This window comes from Podarcis raffonei, chromosome Z (assembly GCF_027172205.1).
Source record: "Podarcis raffonei isolate rPodRaf1 chromosome Z, rPodRaf1.pri, whole genome shotgun sequence".
Taxonomy (NCBI): Eukaryota; Metazoa; Chordata; class Lepidosauria; order Squamata; family Lacertidae; genus Podarcis; species Podarcis raffonei.
The window spans coordinates 7,567,361-7,588,789 of record NC_070621.1 but is presented as its reverse complement, the minus strand read 5'-3'; the positions used below and the strand labels follow the sequence as shown (position 1 = coordinate 7,588,789).

The 21,429-nt window shown below is 43.0% G+C and overlaps 1 protein-coding gene across 3 annotated transcripts in view; it reads right to left on the bottom strand.

Annotated features, from left to right (window-relative positions):
• Positions 1–21,429, bottom strand: part of ASTN2 (astrotactin 2) — a 653,023-nt gene that overhangs the window by 301,851 nt on the left and 329,743 nt on the right. For all 3 annotated transcript variants that reach the window (XM_053373809.1, XM_053373810.1, XM_053373811.1), the window contains exon 7: positions 13,388–13,555. In XM_053373809.1, the coding sequence (XP_053229784.1) occupies positions 13,388–13,555 (168 nt within the window). The remainder of the gene's footprint in view (positions 1–13,387; positions 13,556–21,429) is intronic.

Sequence of the window (21,429 nt, the reverse complement as noted above, 5' to 3'; positions counted from 1 at the left end):
AATGCTAAATTCCTACCAATGGGATAGTTCACCACCTCTCACGAAAGTCTGTCCCCCTGTTGAACAGCTCTGTCAGAAAGTTCTTTCTGTTGTTCAGTTGGAATCTCCTTGAAGTCATTGGTTTAGGTCTTACCCTCCAGGGCAGAAGGAAACAAGCTTGCGCCACCTTCCATGTGGCTATCATATCTCCTCTCAGTCTCCTTTTTACCAGCCTAAACATACCCAGCAACCTCAACAATTCCTCGTAAGGCTTGGTTTCCAGACCCTTGATCATCTTGGTTGCCCTCCTCGTACAAATTCCAGTTTGTCAACAACCTTCTTAAATTGTTCAAAGTGGGATATAAGGGCTCATGAAATTCTGAAGATATTCTGGACTCAGTTTGTACAAATGAAATCCAAGAAACTAAAGAGTACATTGAACCATCCTCATGATGTGTTATATGTGAATGTTAGCATGGAATGGAACAAAGAACACAGGAAGGTATCACTTGGCCCACTGACCGGCAGCAGCTCCTCAATGTTTCAAGCAGGGAGTCTTTCACAGCCCTACCTAGAGTTGCCAAGGACTGAACCTGAGAGCTTTTCCAAATCAGATGCTCTACCAGTGAGCCATGTCCTTTCTCCTAAAGAGAAACCCAATACACATTCTAACATTCTGAAACACATCTTTAATATGAGAAGGGGGGAAAAGAAGAGAAACCAAAAGCGTATTCCATGTACTAATAAATATAGTTTTTATATTAAATATCAGTTCATATGCAACTTTCTTGCATGGGGGGAGGAGAAAGGACTAAAGCTTCCCTTCCTGTTTGGCAAGATGTGGGAACAGATGACCCACACCTGGGGCAAGCAGTCAGCTGCCATGTGGCACACCATTCTTAGATGGCTTAGATTGATCCTTTGTTTCACAGAAATACATATCCCCAAGCAAGCGCTGGCAAAAATATATAATAAAAGATTAATTGGATTTGTTCATCCAGGAGCCGTTAAAAGCCTGTGTTGATTTTTCTTCTCCTTTCCCCTTCAGCTGACATTTTCTGTTGACAAAGCACCAAGCTAGGGCAAGTTTTAAGCACAGTTGGCATAAAGAAGATTGAGGGCCTCTTTGCATAACTCCCCATCACATATGTTCCAGTAGCTCCAGCTATTCCTATTTATCAGGGACAGCTCCAATTTGATCACTATCTCTGGTTTATCTTTTGGAAGATACCTTGTCAATATTTTGTTAGTGTGAGTTGCCATTCCTCAGATATATTTATTTGTTTATAAAGGTATTTTTATACTGTCATATTTTAAAATGTCATATACCGCTTTAACTGTCTTAGAATTCTTTCTCCTTTTTAACTGTGGACACGTTTGCCACTCTGGGCTCCTTCAGCAGAAATTTCAATTCAATAAATGAATAAATATGAAAAAATAGTAGGGCGGGGTAAAAAAAAATACTGTACTGTTAAAAAAATAACCACAATACATATAATAATTAAAATGACTGGCTAATAAATTTAAACAGCTGCAGAAGTCTGTTAGCCACCTGCCCCACCTGCCCCATCAACAATCCAGCTGCTGCAGTCCCATATAAAGTGTATTGCATACAAATGGCAAAGTGATCCCAACCCAGACACAGTGGTACCTTGGGTTAAGAACTTAATTGTTCTGGAGGTCCGTTCTTATCGCTGCACGATTTCTGTTCTCATCCTGAAGCAAAGTTCTTAACCCAAGGTACTATTTCTGGATTAGCGGAGTCTGTAACCTGAAGTGTATGTAACCTGAAGCGTATGTAACCCGAAGTACCACTGTATGACTACTGCAGGCCTACCAGACAAAGCTGGTAAAAGGCCCTCCTAGTTATGAGAGGTCATTTAGGTCTATTATGACAACCCCACCCCCAGCCTTAGAAGGAGTCCAACCCCAACCATAAAAGGAAACTGTCCAGATTTCAGTTCCAAACCCTAAGCCCCTAACAGTTAGGTGGCAGACCTGGGAAATGAATGCATTGTATCTCAAGTGCATACAGAAAGAGTGCTGCTGGATCAGACCAAAGGCCCCTCCTAGTAGCCCAGCATCCTCTTGTCACAGTGGCCAAAGGCATGCATCCTATCTCTAGTGTACATGAATGTGCATGCATAGTCATCAGCCCCAAAAACAATGCAGTCCTGGACAATGCCCAGCCTAAACTTCAATGTACTGCAATTTCCAGAATGTATTTTCAACTGTCACCAACAGATTGTAGGCAACCATGCTTATCAAATGTATCTTTCTTTAGCCAAAAGAGCAAACACCTTTATTGGGCTTTAAATCAGTGGGAAACAGGGCAGAGTAGATTATATCAATACTGCAGAGTTAGTAAATGCTACTGAGTGCAGCAGATGGAACAGAACTTTCAGGCTATGGGTAGTGGTGGCAGGGACAGGCATAACCGGCGTGAGAACTGAGCTATACCAGTCATGAACTTGCTTTCATTTGAGAAATGGTGGAAGGTATGCAAATGCCTCCCTTCGCCTAGCTAAAGAAGGAAGATGCACAGATTGAAAGCTGCTTCCACTAAGGAAGTACAGTGGTACCTCAGGTTACAAATACTTCGGGTTACAGACTCCATTAACTCGGAGGTAGTGCCTCGGGTTAAGAACTTTGCTTCAGGATGAGAACAGAAATCGTGCTCTTGCGGCGCGGCGGCAGCAGGAGGCCCCATTAGCTAAAGTGGTATCTCAGGTTAAGAACAGTTTCAGGTTAAGAACGGACCTCCAGAAGGAATGAAGTACGTAACCAGAGGTACCACTGTAATACAGTCTCATAAACTTGCTCTTATGATCATCGGGTTCCTTAAAATCTCTCACTGGGATTAGGTAAGCATCTTTTGTTGCCAGAGATAAGTGAAATGGGTTCATCTGCTGGACATCTTTCTTTTCTTTTCTTTCACTGAGGGGAAAAAAAGTCCTGTAAAGGAGGGGAGGGGAAAATAAGAGGAGCTAATGATGTGCTAAATTGCAACAGCACCTTCATAAAATATTCACCGTCTTAAACATGTCTAATATTAAAGATTAAATGTCCTGGGATTTGTCCTAGCGACTCCAGAGGCCTGATTTATGATCTGCCAGAAGCCGCTAACTTTGTGATTCATGATGCAAGGTTTCAAATTGTAACCTTTCCAAAAAGAAAGTGGGGGGTGGACTGAGGAAGGGTTGGCTGTTCCCTACTTGGGAGGAACTGTTCTTTCCTGGGGTAGGGAGGGAGAACTTAAAGGGATGGCCCACATTTAATGCTCTCTTCTTCTTTTTTAGGAACTTGAACACAAGTGGAAAGAAGCATTAATAAGTCATTTTCTTCGTACAGTGCTTAGCATGCAAGTTTCTTACTGCCTGGATCATTAATTCCTCACTCTTATTGCATAACAAATATGTGTTCTGCAATCATGCAGCATTTTTAAAAAAGGGGTCGTGAAAGTGTAACGGCAAAGAATGGGGACCTTTGTCCTGATGTCAGATAATTTTTGGCTCCATGGACTTTTGTTTCAGCCTCCTTACCACACTCCCTGCAGAGTTGTTTTAGGTTTTAGCTCATATAGTGTGCACAGTGCAGAGTTGACACCTTTGGTTGGGTAAAATTAGGAACAGGTCAGGCAAAATATGGGATAAGTTGAGGGGGTGGGGAAGAATTAGGAGGCTAAAAATTACTTGGTGCAGAAATGACTTCAAAGTCATTTTGTTGTTTCCAATGTTGGTCACACCCACAGAGTGGACCCAATGAAATTTCTGGATCTGCCAAGAATGTTGTTTCTGTTTCAAGCATTACAAATAATGGATAAAATGGACTGTTTCAAGAAGTGGCAGAAAGATATATCTAAATTTGTCTGGCAGGGCAAGAAGCCCAGAATAAAATTTAAGATATTAACGGATTCAAAGGAAAGAGGGGGGTTTGCCCTGCCAGACTTTAAATTGTACTATGAAGCGGCAGCTTTCTGCTGGCTAAAAGAATGGCTGCTTCTTGAAAACACAGACATTTTGGATTTGGAAGGATTTAACAATATTTTTGGGTGGCATGCATATTTGTGGTATGACAAGGTTAAAGCGCACAAAAGTTTCAAAAATCATATTGTCAGGAAAGCACTATTAAATGTCTGGGTTAGATATAAGGACTTGCTGGAAAATAAGACTCCAAGATGGCTATCACCAATGGAAGCTAAGGCAGTTAAAAAGCTAAATATGGAGTCGAAATGGCCAAGATATTGGGAAATTTTGGAAAAGGAAGGGGACAAATTGAGATTGCAGAGTTTTGAAAAATTAAAAGGGAAGGTGAGAGATTGGTTACATTATCATCAAATAAATGAAGTGTTTAAATTAGACAGTAAAATAGGCTTCCAGGTGGAAAAATCAAAATTAGAGACTGAACTGTTAGAATCCAGTACTAAGAATTTGTCAAAAATGTATGATCTGCTGCTGAAATGGAATACACAAGATGAAATGGTAAAATCAAGTATGATTAAATGGGCTCAGGACATTGGTCATAACATTATGTTTGCTGATTGGGAAAAGTTGTGGACCACCGGGTTGAAGTTTACGGCGTGTAACGCCTTAAGAGAAAATATAATGAAAATGATTTATAGGTGGTACATAACCCCAGTCAAGCTTGCAAAGATCTATCACTTGCCTGATAATAAATGTTGGAAATGTAAAGAAAAGGAAGGTACATTCTTTCACCTCTGGTGGACGTGCCCGAAGATTAAGGCATTCTGGGAAATGATTTATAATGAACTGAAAAAGGTATTTAAATATACTTTCCCCAAGAAACCAGAGGCCTTTCTCTTGGGTATTGTCGGCCAGGGGGTGTTAAAGATAGATACAACTTTTTTTATGTATGCTACAACAGCAGCTAGAATACTCATTGCAAAGTACTGGAAGACACAGGATCTACCCACACTGGAAGAATGGCAGATGAAGGTGATGGACTACATGGGCTTGGCAGAAATGACGAGCAGAATCCGAAACCAGGGAAGAGAAGCGGCGGAAGAAGAATGGAAAAAGTTCAAGGACTATTTAAAGAAATACTACAAAATTAATGACAGTTAAAATGATGTTGGATTAAAATAAATGGTTACTATTAGTAATGGTTAAGACAAAGAGAATAAAGATGATTAACATAAATTTATAGTAAAATAAGGGAAGATTCGCTGAATAATTATAAGAATTTGGAATACAGAAACGGGAGGCAAGAGGAAGTCGAGGAAGAAAGGTTAAAGAAATTAGGATATGAAATGGTACCTGTTTTTTGTTCTGTTATTGTTTGTTGTTTGTTTATGTATGTTTTGTTTGTATTAATATAAAAATTGTTTAATAAAAATATTATATAAAAAAAAAAAAGAAATTTCTGGATCTGAGTTAGCAATGCACATTACCGTATTTATCGCACCATAGGATGCACCGGACAATAGAACGCACCTTGTTTTAGAGGGGGGTGAACAAGGAAAAAAAATTATTCCGCTCTCTGCCCAGCGCCCCTTCAGCGAAGCGGCAGGAGGCACTGCGCAGAGAGTGGGAGAATTTTCCCCCTCTTGTTTTCCCGCTCTAAAACAAGGTGCCGTTTAAGGTGCATTCAGGCGGCTACCTTGGAAGGTTCCTTTCGACCTCCTCTTTGGGGCTGGCGGGGGGAAGCCCACCACCAGCCCCAAAGAGCAGGTCAGGGAGCAGCGGAAAGGCACAGCAGAGAGGCTGCTGCCATAGTCACGCGTCACTTCTCCAGCTGGGAGAGGGTCGCGGGGCTATGGCTTCTTTAGCCCCGCACGCGCTCTCCCGGCTGGAGAGGTGAGGCACGGCTATAGAGGCTCCTGCCATAGCCGTGCGTCACCTCTCCAGCCGGGAGAGGGTCGTGGGGGGCTGCTTTAGCCCCGCGCGCGCTCTCCTGGCTGGAGAGGTGATGCGCGGCTATGGAGGCTCCTGGCATAGCCGTGCGTCACCTCTCCAGCCGGGAGAGGGTCGCGGGGCTATGGCGTCTTCGCTCCATAGGACACACACACATTTCCCCTTCATTTTTGAAGGCGAAAAAGTGAGTCCTATAGAGTGAAAAATACAGTAATTTCAATAATTCACATCCTCCCCGCCTGCTGGATTTCTGCCTGTAAGAAGAATGGTAAAACCCCACCAAAGAGAGGTGGTAAGGGGACCCCTGACCATTAGGTCCAGTTGTGGCCGACTCTGGGGTTGCGGCACTCATCTCACTTTATTAGCCAAGGGAGCCGGTGTACAGCTTCGGCCAATAAAGCGAGATGAGCGCCGCAACCCCAGAGTTGATCACGACTGGACCTAATGGTCAGGGGCCCCTTTACCTTTTACTAAAAAGAACTCATCTGTTATCTATAGGCATTCATGGAATCATAGAACTGTACCTCTGGGAAGAAGGATTGCTATCCCACTGTTCTTTCTCAGGTAGCAAAATGTCTTGGGCCAACCCAGTCCTGCCTTTTTGAATATTTGTTTTAAAAACCCACAACCAAATCTAGCAATTCTAGGTGGCATGTGCCATCATAAGAGATGCATTTAGTTCTGTGTGTGAGAAAGGGAGGAAAGTATCTTTCGAAAACAATTAATTGGCAGGATTAATAAAGGACACCTGATCAGTGATCACTCGTATTCATATGCACCAGAGCTGCTGCTTCTTGGACACAATGCTTTAAACAAAAAGGTGGTGGATCAAAACAAAACAAGCCCCCATCCCCAAATGCTTGCTTACATGCTTCATCTTGCAAACAAAACAAAACAAAATGACTCCTTACTCAAGCTGCTTCTGACGCCCACACTCTCCCCTTCGAAAAGGCTGCTGCTCCACTATCGGCTAGTCTTGAGCATCAATCAGTTGGCTTTGGAGGGAAGCGCAGACCCAACTTCCTAAGCACTTAGCAACTTCTAGTTGCATGAGACAAGCAAGTTAGGGTGAGAGCACAAATGCCAATTTTATTTTTATAACTTCAAAAACAGGACAAATTGGGGGGCAAATGGGACAGGAGACTCTGTACTCCCAAAATGGGACAATCCCATTTTTTAAGGTATGGGTGGCAACCCTAACTGCATGTGATGTGCTAGGTTTAGGCAGGAGACATAGGCTAGCTTGCTTGAAATCTGCCGGACCCTGACTGTACCATTCCACAGCATACAACCTCCAACACAGGTCACGGTTTACAGTTCTCAATGAAAATTGTTGTTGTTGTTCTTCATTTGTACTTTGATTGATATGCCCTCCAGCTGCAGAGACTCTGAGACTTTTCAGTGTCTCTCCTCTGACTGTCTGGGTGTGGCCTTGAGCAGAGTCAGAGACCAGTCTTCCTTTCGGCTTTAGACCACACCTCTGGGGAAAGGGATCTCTCAGCTGAACTGCTAGCTTATGAGCCTTTTGCTCCCTGCAAAGATGACAATGTACTCAGTGGCATAGTGTGGGGGGCCATGGCCCGGGGCACAATTTTGAAGGAGTGCAACCAGGTGCCCCACCAGAGGATCTGTCAGTGGAGGTTGGCTTGTGCCCAGCTGTGGCAGCTCCAGAGAGAGGCCGAGCAGCTCCACCCTTAGGACAAGCCTGTCCCAGGGATGGAGAGAGGCTGCAGTGAGCTATGAAGCTGCCAAATTGCTCCCCTGTGCCTGGCCATGGCAGGGCAATGTTGCCACCATTCTCTTGTGCTGCGGCGTGCAAGGAAGTAGCACAGCTACCTCTAACATAGCCACAGTTCCGCTCCCAGGTGCGCCCTGGGTGTAATTTGCAAGAGGAGTCGCAGCAGGTTCACTCCGTGCCCTGCCTCCCCCAAGGGAGCACCCTACACGCCTGCCCCAGACGGCATTTGCACACCCTCTGTCACTGAATGTACTCCCAAACATCTGTCCGAAATTGCCTTGCAAATCTAGGGCTGGGTAGGACTCAAATATGCAATTACGGTAATCAAATATATGCACATTCCCTTAGTTAGCTTAATGCAGCCAAATAATAAAATGTTTGTTTTCTGATAACAAAAAGGTGGTACTTTTAATAGTTCAAAACTCACCTCCAATTATAAGCAGCCACAGTTTTCTATCTCCACAGACCTGTATAATGAGCCCGACAGCTGGTTACACTGAATATTTACTGCAAGCTAACACGTCTGCCCCTACTATGTCATCCCTCAAATGGTACTCAGAGGTACACTCCCACTGAAGACTGAGGTTTACGGCAAGGTCTTTTGTGTGAAAAAAGAGACTGGAATCTTCAGCTGTTTCAAAATAGAGCAGGCAGGCTACTGATAGGCACCAGTTAGTACAGTGCTTTGTCACTTGCACTACTTTCCACTCCAAGGCCAATCAAAGCGCTGGTTTTAACCTTAAAAATCATAAATTGTTGTGGACTAGATTAATTGAATGGGGACACGGGTGGCACTGTGGTCTAAAGGTCGGTTCGAATCTGTTGCTCAGTCCCAGCTCCTGCCCACCTAGCAGTTCAAAAGCACATCAAAGTGCAAGTAGATAAATAGGCACCGCTCCGGTGGGAAGGTAAATGGAATTTCCATGCACTGCTCTGGTTCACCAGAAGCGGCTTAGTCATGCTGGCCACATGACCCGGAAGCTGTCTGCGGACAAACGCCGGCTCCCTCGGCCTAAAGAGCGAGATGAACGCCGCAACCCCAGAGTTATCCGTGACTAGACCCAACAGTCACGGGTACCTTTACCTTTACCTTAACTGAAAGAGCACCTGTGGTTATATATTCCCACCCAGGCCTTAAGATCTTCATTGAAGGACCTTCTCCAGATTTCTCTGCCAGAAAAGCGTTTTTTCCCAGTGGTGGTGCCCTGTCTATGGAATGCCTTTCTGTGAGGGGTTGACTTGGGGCTCCCCTAGAGGACCTGCTTAGTGTAGCATTCATTCTGATTTACTTGCACAAAGCTTATTTATTGAGCAATTGCTCTGGTTTGATTGTGGGAAGGTTATGCAACAACAGGCATTCATACAAACTTGCTTGCAGGGAGTTTATATGCCTTCCTGTTAAGACATTGTTCATCCCACAGTTTTCTACGCATTTCCCTGTCACTTTCCTGAGCAAAGAAAATCTGTTTCTTCTTAAAAGTGGATTTGTTGCACTAACAACAACAACAACAACAACAACAGTGTGTGTATTATGGACACTGTGATAATGCAATATGTTTCACTGTTTTGTACTGTCTGGATTTAACAACAGCAGGAGTTTGCTTGAGAAACTTTGCATGATGCTTTAGGGTTTAAATATTTTGGATAAACAGCAGGATAGGTGACAAGGAAATATAGCATAAGACTGTTAGACCAAAGATGCACCTCTGCTTCCTGCTATAGCCAAACAGATGCCTCAGGGAAGCTGGTACGCAGGGCACAAAAGCAGCAGTCAAACATTGTTATTTTACCCCCTAGCAACTGGTATTCAGAGATGGACTGCCTTTGACCATGAGGTACTCCACTGCGCCACAATGGCTGATGCCAGTTGATGAACCTCTTACCCCAATCCATAAATGTACTAAGCCCCCTTAGGGGGGAACCCTTTATGTCCACTTCATACCATATATAACTCTGTACTTTTCCATCATACCCCACTCAATCATCTCTCCCCCTTCCCTAAACAAATAAAAGAAAAAAAGGCCCAAACGCCTTTTATATTTCTTTATTCCATGACAGCTGAAACTGAAGCTCTATAAACCTGAAAAAACAATAAAATTAGTGCTTCTAATACCCACAGCTAAAGCTTTTGCTCCAGGCTTCATTTTATAGGAAACTTCATTTCAGCAAACTAAAGATGGCAAGCTGTAACACAATTTCAACATTCTGCCTGGAGATTAATGGATCTCTGATGGCAGAATTTTCCTTCTTGCATTATACAAAATCCAAAGCCAAACTCAGTTAAAGCAACATGCATTCCCATCAGATACACTGAAGGTCAGGGGTCAAAGCAGCATCTCTTAAACACACACACACACACACACACACACACACACACACAATGACAGGACTTAATTGTTTTGTTCAGATACCAGAAAGGCTCAGAAATAATCAACTTTGTAATCTCAAAACATATTTGTGCTTCTTTTGAAGGGGACATAAGCACCTTTAGACATGTCTAAAGGGCTATGAAAATGTTTGGCTTGGTCCACACTATAAACAGCTTGAATGTGGAACACATTAGGATTACATGCATAAGGTTCCATGTCCATCCTGACATGGAAAGTTGGAAGGATTAGATAGCACACGTGTTGGGAACCTTAGGCCCAGGGGCCAAATGTACCCTTCCAGGCCTCTCCTTCTCCACAGGCCACACAGCCCTCTTCCATGACCGCACCACTCACTAGGCCTGCTTCACATGCTGATGGATTTTCCCTGGCTATAATGTATCCTTGAACTCCCAAGGGTGTGTCTTATTTGCCTTTCTGGAGGACAGGAATGTGTGTTTGTGTGTAGAAAATAGCCTACTCTGCGAAGGCATAATTTATATACACTGCCTCACACACTTTTGCCTCTGTAACTGCCCACCACTGGAGCATGGTCCTCAGAAGGTTGCTAGGAAGAAATGACAGACCTTAGACTTAAAGGTGTTACCCAACCCTGGGAGAGCCAGTGATGGTAAAGAGATTTGCCCTGGAAAGCCGTCGCCTCTCAGAAAGGGCAATTCTGGGCTAGACAGACCTGACTTAAGGCAGCTGCTTCTGTTTTCCTGCTCCCAAACTCTTATAGCAACTGGTGGCATTGCAAAGGTGTAGCCAACTCTTCACAAGATGTGATTACCCTTACCTCTGATGAAAATGGCATGGATACAACCCCCTGGACCTGCCAACTCCTCTGTGCTTTTTTGCTACTGTTTTGGTTGAGGACAAGCAACTCAAAAACAAACCCTCCAAATCCCAGCAGATACTGCTGTTTGGATGATGTCACACACAATTTCCTGTGTCAGGGGCTTGGAAGAGGCTACATGCTGCAGATGTGTTTGGAAGGGAAAAATTTGTGTCTGTAGCAAGGATATGCTCTATGAATTCAGCAAGGCCCCTTTATATCATCCCCAAACCATCATGATGCAATGTTAATTTCCCCCAAGGAATCATGGCATGAGGCCAAAACTTGCTATTGGTCCTGAAATTCATCCCTCTGCATGCATCCTGACCTCTGTTCTTCATTGCCATCCAAGATTTGCAAACCAGGCTGTGCTTCTGTGTTTCAAAATGCAAGCCACCGCAGTCCATGAACCAGATTGCTGCCGGCAGCCCCGAGTGCCATTTGCACAGCCAGGAGCCCAAAGGAGCACCAGTAAAATGAACAAATGTGTTCGCTGTATCTGCACTATTGCTTGCCTAAAAGAATGAAGCCACAAAGGTCTCCAAGATCCATAAGCATCCAAAGAAAGCTACAGATTGATTAATCCTCTCCCAAGAGCCTACAAGCTATTAATTGAATGTCAGAGGAACAATTTCTTAATTGGCTATCCAAAGGAAATCAGAAATTGTTAAGCCTGTGATAAGGCTGTTTGGTGCCTTCTGCCACAAGGGTGGTGAGACCTGAACCAGTCGGATCTCTTTGTGGCTGCCCCATTTGGTAACAGCACCCATTATAAAACATGAAAGACCACTGAGCAACAGGCTCACCTTGTTCTCTTGGGCAGCACAAAGCTATCTTTGGGGAATGGCCCTATTGGATAATTGCATCAGCAGTAGTGGTTCAAGTTTAAAGTGGGTTGTTTTCCCATTTAGACTTCTTCCCAGCTGCTCTTTGTAATTTTGTTTACATGCTAACATTATTTACATGCTTATTATTAGCAACACTAATGTATCCCACCCTTCTGGTGCGAATACACCACTCAGGACAGCACAGCTTACAACAATAAACAATAAACAGAATAAATACCACAATAAACAGGCATCACAGAAGTGAAACCATATTGGGAGGGGTGTGGCTGCACATGCCAGCCCTGCCTCCTCAGGCTCTGACCTTTCCGCATCTGGACGGGGTTTGTAAATCTGTCCACTTGAACCCTGCTTGATCAAGGTTTCCAGTTCACTTAAAAGTGTATTCACTTTTAACTGGTTAAAACCAAATTATTATCTCCTCCCCCCAAGGTTCAATTCAGCATTGCACAATTGGTGTCCTGCTCAAGCAAAAAGAGCTCCTTTCCTCTCCACCCCCACCTCCCCCAAAATCCTGCTCCAGATGATCTCCTTGAGGGGCTAGGAGAGAAAGGGCAAGTTACACTATGGGGAGCAGGATAAGCCAAGTAAAGTCTCCAGCTTTATCTACTTAGTTTTTAGCACTGCTTTTTAAGACTCAAGACACAAGAAGCTTCACCAGAACCAAGGCAGCTTGCCAAGTGTCCTTTGGACATTACAGCAATGGCACAGGAGCTGTTTTATCGTGCGTTCATCCCATGGTGTTCCTGAACAAGCCTTTGTACAATTTAAATTAAGTCTTTGTACAATTGTACAGGCCTCTACCATGAAGACACCATACACCCAGGACTGTGGAAAGACTGTCAAGTGATAAGGACCCATGTGTCCATTAAGCAGGTCTTTAAGCTAAAACTGTGTTGTGAGTTAGGGAAAGAAGTTTCCATTCTGCCAGTGCAACATCTAAACCAGCATCTTCATTAAGGAGGCATCCATGGCAGCTTTTTCAGAATTTGTCAAGGGGAACTGACAATTCAAAGTCCTCTTTCCATGGGCTGTTCCCAACCTGTCTTCAAAGCGAAGTGAATCTGTCCAGAGCTTCCAACTAGGAAATTTAGAAGTCGTCCAACCCCCCCCCCACCTTATTCACTGCTTGTAGGGGACCCTGTAGGTTTGCAAATATATCACCAAGTGAAGGACAAGGTGTCCACAACAGTGATTCATAGTACACACACAAACAAAACTCAGTGCAATCAACTGAATGCAACCAAATATACACTGGGCTCCCCAATCTCTTACCATCGATGAAAACTAATAAATGAATAGATGAAGAACATATCCATGTGATGCTGACACAAAATCCCCCACACGTACACTATGCAAAAGAAGGGAAAGTGTTGCCTCCACTTTCTTCTCCCATCTCTCTCCCCCTACATTTTTCTCTCCCCCACCCTCACAATGCCCATGACAGCAATGTATCACACCAAATGTAACTGACCTGTAGACAGAACTATGTGAACTGAAAACAGAGATGTTATGTGTTATGCATGAAAATATTTCAATAAAAACATATTTTATGTGATTCATAGCACTTGTGAATAGAAGACAAAATGTCAGAAGCCTAGGAAGATTTCCCTAGACCAGACAGAAGAAAAGAGGGTTGCAGAAACCACGCGCCCCTCTTATTGCAGTGGTTCTCAAAGTAATTTCTCTCTCCTTTTTATATGTTCTCTTGTGGTTCATACCATAACCCCAACCATGTTTCCACTTACCAGTCTCCTGATCACACAGCTGCTCGCATGCATCCGTAGTCCTCTGTCCACAGAGATCCCTCACCCAAGGCGACGTGGCATTGATTTGATAATAAAGAGAGAGCTTTGCCGGGTTCAGCCAGTCAGAGATGTCCAAATAACTTCCTTCACTGACAACAAAACTGCTCCCTGCAAGTGCAAGCGGTAACCACAGAAAGCAGAGCAAATGTTAGTTTGATAATAAGTCAGCAACCAGACTGTAGATCCCAAACAACATGATCCTAGGAAGATCAAATAAATAAATAATGAGCCTCTGAACATTCCTTGCGCATGGAGTGCTACTGCCACTGTAGGTAATAGTGAGATGGTAGACCGGTTGTCTGAGTTGGTATGTGTTCTTCCCCCACAGACCATTCCCTGCTTTGCAGATAGAACAGGAACAAAAGAGTGACAACTGGCAGCACCCAATTTAGGAGAAGCCAAAAAGGATTCCCCAGATGTGCAAAACTAGAAAGCTGCTTTCTATCTGTTTTAAGGGGATATCAAGTGGTAAAGGTATCTGTAGTTTGTAACTTCTATGCACACTTGCTCAGAGATGCAGCAACCAGGCAGGGTGACAGGTCTTAGAAAGATCTTTAGTAATAACATTGGCCAGAAACTGGAACTTTTGCAAACCCTGAACTCCATACAGAGTTGGAAATTGTTTGTAGGTGGAAATTAATGAACAAAGAACATAAAAGAGTTCACAAAATAATGGGAGTTGCTATTATATCTCATTATAGAACACTATTGCCTAGAACAGTGGTTCCCAATTAGCTAATTACTGAGGACCCTGTATTTTTCAAAAGCCAAGCCACGGACCCCTTACTTTTGAAAATTTTGATAACTCTATGGTAGTTACCTGTGCAAAGCATAAAATGTAGGGTAGGCCCTAATAAGCAAAGGATTTTAGAAATACTAAAAACAGCCCATAAAATTTGTGATATTAAAACACAAAAATTATTTAGTGGGGGGGATTTAATTCACTGTGCATTTAACAAGATAAGTGAGTCCCTGGCAGGGGATGATGCCATGGACCCCCCGAGTGTGTTCCGCAGACTCCCAGGGGTCCCCGGACCCCTAATTGGGAACCACTAGCCTAGAAAATGTCCATTTGTGGGCCAACAGGTTGTCTTACCTTAGTGGGAGGGGGGTTAAAGTGTCTTTCCCACATGGACTGGTGGGAGCATGCATCTTCTAATTAGGCAAATTGATTTTCAGTTGAGCCCAATCATTTTCTCATCTAGCGTCTGAAGCCCAGCATCACTTTGGGGATTTTGTGAATGCCAAGGTTCTCATTAACTCTGATTTCCAATTACATTGATTATAAGGCTGTTTTCACAATTTTGCTGCAGAGATCAGAGGTGACTGGGGCAAGGGAGAGATATTGCCATAACGCCACATTTTGCAAAAAAAAATTACGTCATGGAAACCACTTAAAACTAGGAAAGGATTTTGGAACAGCTTGAGAAGCCAGGAAAACTTTAAGAGACAAACACAAAGGAACTAATTGAGATGGTTAACACTGGCCCAGACCTCCAATTACCTTGAAGTTTTATGGCAGAAACCTAGGACTTTAAAAAAATAATGGTGTTTTATTTCATAAGCTTTTCAGAAGCCAACCCCCACCCACTCCCACAAACTTCTGCTTTTGAATGAGCAGGCTAGTTCCTGCAGATGGAATAGCCAGCTCAGATGCGGGTTAATTTGTTTTATTTAAAATATTTTACATCCCATGTCACTATCCAAGGGGCACAGCATCGACAGTACACCAGAGATGAAAAAGGACAGAATGTAAGGAGTTGCCTATTATCCCAAACACTCTCTGAAATAATAGGGTCTTAATTGACTTTATTTTGTGCCTGCTTGCTCGCTTGCATTTATATCCCACATTGCCCGCAAGGAGCTCAATGGCATACAAGGTCATCCCCCCCCCCATTTTATTCTCACAACAACACTGTGAGGTAGGTTATGCTGAAAATGTTGTGTGGCTGGCCTAAGGTCACCCAGTGAACTTCATGGCTGAGCACAGATTTGAAGCCCTGGCTTAGTACAATATACCCACAACACAATGCTGGTGTTCACATATAATGCTAATACAAGGTGTGTGGTTTGTTTAAACCATAAAGTGTACAAGCATGAATCTGTTTTGTTCCTCTTCTTTTCTATTCTGGTGCAACAAACCATGTCAATTGGCATGACATCTGAGCTGGCATTCATGGTTTGTTTCTCTCACCACAAGCTGTGATGCATTTGTCCTTGGTTTCCTGTTTGGATATAACTGAGGAGTGAAAGGGGAATGCTTGAGCAGAGTGCACCAGAATGTGCATATTATGGTTTAAACAAATAACATATGTTGGTTTAGCATTATGTGCACATATGGTAAGGGATAAGTTTCATTACCGAGATGCCATCACAGAAGAACCTGCCTTGTGCATCCACTAGTCACAGCAACATGGCAAACAGGAGATTGTCCAAACCAGGACCTCTGAAGATTATCTAAATGAGCTAGTAGGCTCACTTTTCTCCCACAATTCCCTTCTGTAGACTAGAAACATTTTATGCAATAAGAAGACTATCTACAAAGCTTCAAACTTCATTGCAGATGTGACAGTCCCCCACTTACCTTCTTATATTTCAGTTTCTAACCAATAAGAAAAGGTGCCCATGGATAAAATTTGTAGGGTATCCAATAATGTATATTTCAAAACAATGAGTGTCATTCAGAAGTACAGACCTGATTATAATTGCTTTCAGTAGCAAAGTACCAGTGGCAGATTGTGCCTAGGCCACCAACAGACCAAGTGATGGCTAGCACAGGAAAAAACATTTTGGGTGTGGTAGATAGCAAAAAGGCTTCTTCTTCAAAGAAATTGGGTGGATGCACAGCCTCCAGCATAACTGATTCTTAGTTGTATAAGAGTTCACAGAGAGACATAGTCATTGTTTGTTTTGTTTTATTATTCCTTCCCCTCCCTCTCTCTAGTCCCACATTTATATCAAAGCATAGCTGGCTACAGCAGCTTCAGAAGTTCAAATGCCTCATCCAGAGGTCTTCATCAAAGTTCAGTGAGCCTGTTTAAAGCTTCTACAATAAAGGCTTGAAATTTTGACTTTAAAAAATGTGTGTGGGTTCCCCCCGCCAAGTAAAATCGGATGAAACAGCCCCAGACTTTGTTCTTTTCCCTTGTTAAATATCTTTAGAGCCCAAAATACTCGGCAGCATTTCCTTTTCTTCTCCATCCCATTCTTCTCCCCGCTCCTTTAATATCCTTCAATATATTTATGTAATTGCACTTCCAAAAGCAACTTAAATAAAATGTTGTTTTCTTTTGTTTCCTTTAGCTTATTTACTGTCTGCAAAATTATTTTCTGATATTTTATTTTTTAAAAAACAACCAAAGATTTTTCTCACTTAAGGTTCTAGAAGTCCACACACTAGGTGACATGTTCCTACCATTCCAATTTAGTAGTGATTCCTGCAAGACCACGCTTCTGCCTTCTATTTGGCTTAGCTCCTGGCCTTCAAGACTGTCTTCCAAAAGTCATGCTCAGCTATCCCACGTAATGAGATATATTACATCAAGTGTGGGACAGGTGAAGACATGGCTGCAAAGGAACAACCAGGAAACTTTAAAATGCACTGCTTGGCAAGTATGGCTTGCATTCAGTACCTTTTAAATTTGGTGCCAAATGCAAGCTCCATTGGTACTGGATCCATTCAGGATCTCCCATCTGGAGATTTGCAGGTCTCCCAATATCGGTGAGAGGTGATTCCCTACAGTAAATTATCCTTAACAACATTGCAACCACTGCATTTTTAGATAGACTTTAGGAATATTATTTTGTCTTTATAACCTTCCAGGATGTATTGGTGTTTTTAATGATGCTTTCATGGGTGCATTCACTCATATTATTATGGCTTTGCATGTTGTGTACTGCCTTGATATACTTCTATGATAGTGCTGATTACAAATACAATAATAAATATGTAAAGTGCAAAATTGAACCAGCTGAAGGTTCTGTATTCAAGAGCAGACCCACATTAAAGTTACTGCAATAATCAAACCTGAATGCTATCCAAAGCATTAATGTGATCTAATTTGCTCTGTACTGTGGGATTAAGCTACAGTGTAAAGAAAGAAAAGGGGGAATTTTATAGCAGTAAACTTTTTTAATTCAAAAGATAAATACTTTTTTTATTTCTTACATGCTAAATGGGATGAGAAGCCAATGAACCAAGTCAACAAACAGGAAGCTAATCTTTTATACTGAGTGAATTACTGTGCAATTTGCAGTCTTCAGCACACAGTTGTAGCAATCATGTACTGGAGGTTGTTTAGTTCTGAGATGTAACAAGCAACTGTTTCAGAGGGATTGGTGGGGGAGGGGAGAACTTGACACTCACAGGTGTAAACACCTGAAAAAACAAACATAACACTGGGTCACCTCTAAAGGTGAAAGACAGAGAGATTGAGTTTGTCAAAACAAACAGTTTCAAGCAACACATTTAATTAACACAACCAAAGTTGTTCCAAGCCCAGCATTTCTGTCTGCAGAGATCAAGAGGAAAATTAAGGGAAAGCGGGTAATAGCTGCATCAAATTTTGAGAGCATCATGGTGGAGACAGTTGTGGAGAAAAGAGATAAACAATCTTCAGATGGAACACTTAAAGTCCATCTGCACACCAATCATGGCATGGTGTTCACGAGCTAAATGAAGTCATGGCTTATTTAGCACTTTGCTATCCTGGACACAAGATATAAAACCAATGTGGCTGGATCTTGCCAGCATACCTTCCTAGTCTTTTAGGTCCAGCTTTCCACAACAGCCAATATTTCAATCATTAACTGGGTTTAAGGCCTTCTCTTCACTAAGCCTGTCCATCACCATCAGGCAGCTAGTCAGTAACCCATTCAAATATAACTTACTGGCCAGTGATCAGCTGTTTCTACCTCATTGTTTAGCAACACCAAACCTGTGTTTTTTCACTGCTCTGTCATTAATTTAGCATTTCATAGTCATGCATGATGCATATAAAACCTCAGGGCAATTACAGCCTCTCATTAGAAAAGGCCAGGCTACACTCCAATCACTCACAAGGGAGAAATAACGGTTTTACTACTTTTCTTTTTAAAAAAATAAAATAAAATATGGCACAATTTGTTCTAACACCTGCCTCCAAACTCACTTAATCTCAGACACATATACCCTTCAAGTATATTTCTACATAGCAAGAGAGAGACCTAATATGGTGTGAGGCCCTTCAACATATAAGTCAGAGTGCAAGACTATCAGGACCATGGACAGCTCCCAGTAGGGCTTAAAGCACTAGGCCAAATGTGTGTTCCAGCACCAGCCTAGAGGAAGCTGAAGATTTAAGTATTTTTGCAGCGAGAAGTAGTTCCGTGTGCAGCAAAGAAAAGGCCTTCAGGTATCCTAGAAGAAGACCGCTCAACAGTTAACAGGGTCATACAGGTGTGCTTTCCAGCACAGCCAGGATATCTCATGTGGCTCCAAAAGAGCTTGGTGTACAGAAGGGTCCTCTCAGGTTGCAGCTGGTTTGAGGAGACATTCAAGTACGAGGTTAATGGTGCATCCTCAAGAACAGAGAAAACAGAGGCCTCATTCTCTCATTCACTGTGGAAGTCTCAGGAGAACCAATGTGTTGGTCTCCAGGTTGGGCTTGAATTTTTACCAGTCCCAGACAGCATGGCCAGGAGTCTGGAATAATGAAAGTTGGGGTGCTGCATCTGGAGCTTGCTGACTGCATTCCTGTGGTGATTCAAGAACCCAGACTTATCTATCCTCAAGATCTCTGAGGGGGTGGGGGGGTCAGGGTCTTGGGTGACGAAGCTCATAAGGAAGACAGCAGCAACTTGCTACCTATGCTTGTACAGCTTCTTATTACAATGTGCAGCAAAGGCAGGCCCTTATATTTAAGTTTATCAGATCTCCCCCCCACACACACACACTAAAAAGCACTGGTTGGTCTCTTGGAAAACTCCCCTTCCTGAAAAAAAAGTGTTTTAATGAAAACCCCAAGTCTTGCACTGCCTGCACATTGACATATATTGAGGATATTATCAGGGAAGTCTCACTCTTTGAATCAGGGTAGGTGGCAACCAGGGAGAATGCCTTTTTGGTGGGGGGGCCCCACCTGTGGAATCTAGCTGGTGCCTCCTTCACTGTAAATTCTAGCACCAGGCAAGCTCATTCCTGTTTTGCATGACTTTTTAAAGACTTAAGTTAAAGGAGCGTACTGCAGTGGTACAGCATCTGCTTTGCATGCAAAAAGATCCCAGGTTTGATGCCTGGCATCTCCTGCTAGACTGTGAATGTCCTCTACCTGAACTCAGGAGAGTCACGGCCAGTCAGTGACAAGAACACTGATGGACCAACCATCAGACCATATTCCTAAAAGCTTCTGAAACTCTTAAGCCCTTAATAGCCAGTTATTAATTTTCTATCCTTTACTGTTTTGTCATTTTCAATGTGCTACTATCACTTTATTTATGGATTTGGGTATTAAGCTGATTGCCACTGAAAGTGGGGAGGTATACATTTTAGAAACAAACAAAAACTTGATGAGACAACACAATTCTAACATTACTACAGAGTTCTGAGAAATATCCACTAACCTTTACAAAGTGCATTAATATTCCAGTCCTCCCATAGTAGGACAGAATAGTGCTGATCATTTGATATTTAGCATAACTTTCCCCATCCTGGCTGATAATGATGGAAGCTGTAGCCCAACAACACCTGGTTGTAGGCTGGAGAAAGCTGCTCTAGAACAATGCTTTGATCCAGGTGTAATAGGCTTTGCAGGCATGTGCCTAAAGTGCTTTTCTTGGGGTGTATTTGCCATCTCTGCCACTGCAGATGTCCATCAGTACACCTTCCCTATCCACAGTTCTGGCCTTGATGAGGGAGCCCATTGTGGGGATGTCTGGTTGAATCCCTTCAAAAAAATGTGCCTGGGGTCACGGTCCTACGCAGTCTCACCCATGCTACACCACTGGCTGCACACCCTCCTATCAGTCTCTCTCACTAACAAATTCAGCAGTGGTCTTGTAGCATCTATAACATGTAGGAGGGTTGTAAAAACACTGGCCTTGCTTTAATTGGCATCGTATTTCAAGCTGCTGTTCTGCAAGGACAAACTCCCAGCCCAGCCCACTGGTGTCCTTTGCTCCAGCCCACAGCTCTCAGACACTTGCTTACTGCAATGAAACAGAAGCTTATTGCCAAGTTTAACTGAGACATATGTAATAAATTCATGGAGGATTAATCATTTGGACTGAGCAGGAGTTCTCTCTCAACCTTATATCCATCCGCCCCTGCGTCTCCAATCCCAACCGTTAGCCTTATATTTCTGTTTAACAACCATGTTAGAAGATCTGCAGCAACCCCAGTGTTATTATATAATGCAGTATATTATGAGAAATGAAGGACACTTTTATCATTACTCGAGACTGAGAATCTGATTGCTTCAGTAGTCTGGGAGGGCAGGGGGGTCTGCTTGACACCAAGAAAGCTCAAGCTATGTACCCAGTGCACTAATGGCACACCAAAGGAGTGTAAGGTCAAGACATTTCCCTCTTTATTACAGCACCTGCTGTGAGTCCTGTGGGACCTGCCCCCTGCCTTCTATTGTGTGGGACCCTGGAAGTTAACTGCAGCCTTGGAAGTTGAGACAGCCAGCTGAACCTTAGGTTGGGGTTTGCTGTTATGTCCCCTGCCTGCCCCAACTCTCCAACCTTGAATCACTGTAATTAGGGCACCCCTGCTCTCCCCCACTCCAAGCACATCATACAAAGAGCCTTTACAAAATAAGTTTAAAACAGTTAAAACAGTTAAAAGTATTAAAACAATTAAAAGCAAATTAAATCAGTCTGAACAATTGGGGACATAACAGCAAACCCCAGGAATCGTATTGGGGCAGGCTGGATAAGGGAAACTGTGGTTGTCACATCAGCCAGCCCTTGGGTCTGCAGCTGCTCTTGAAGAATACCAGGTT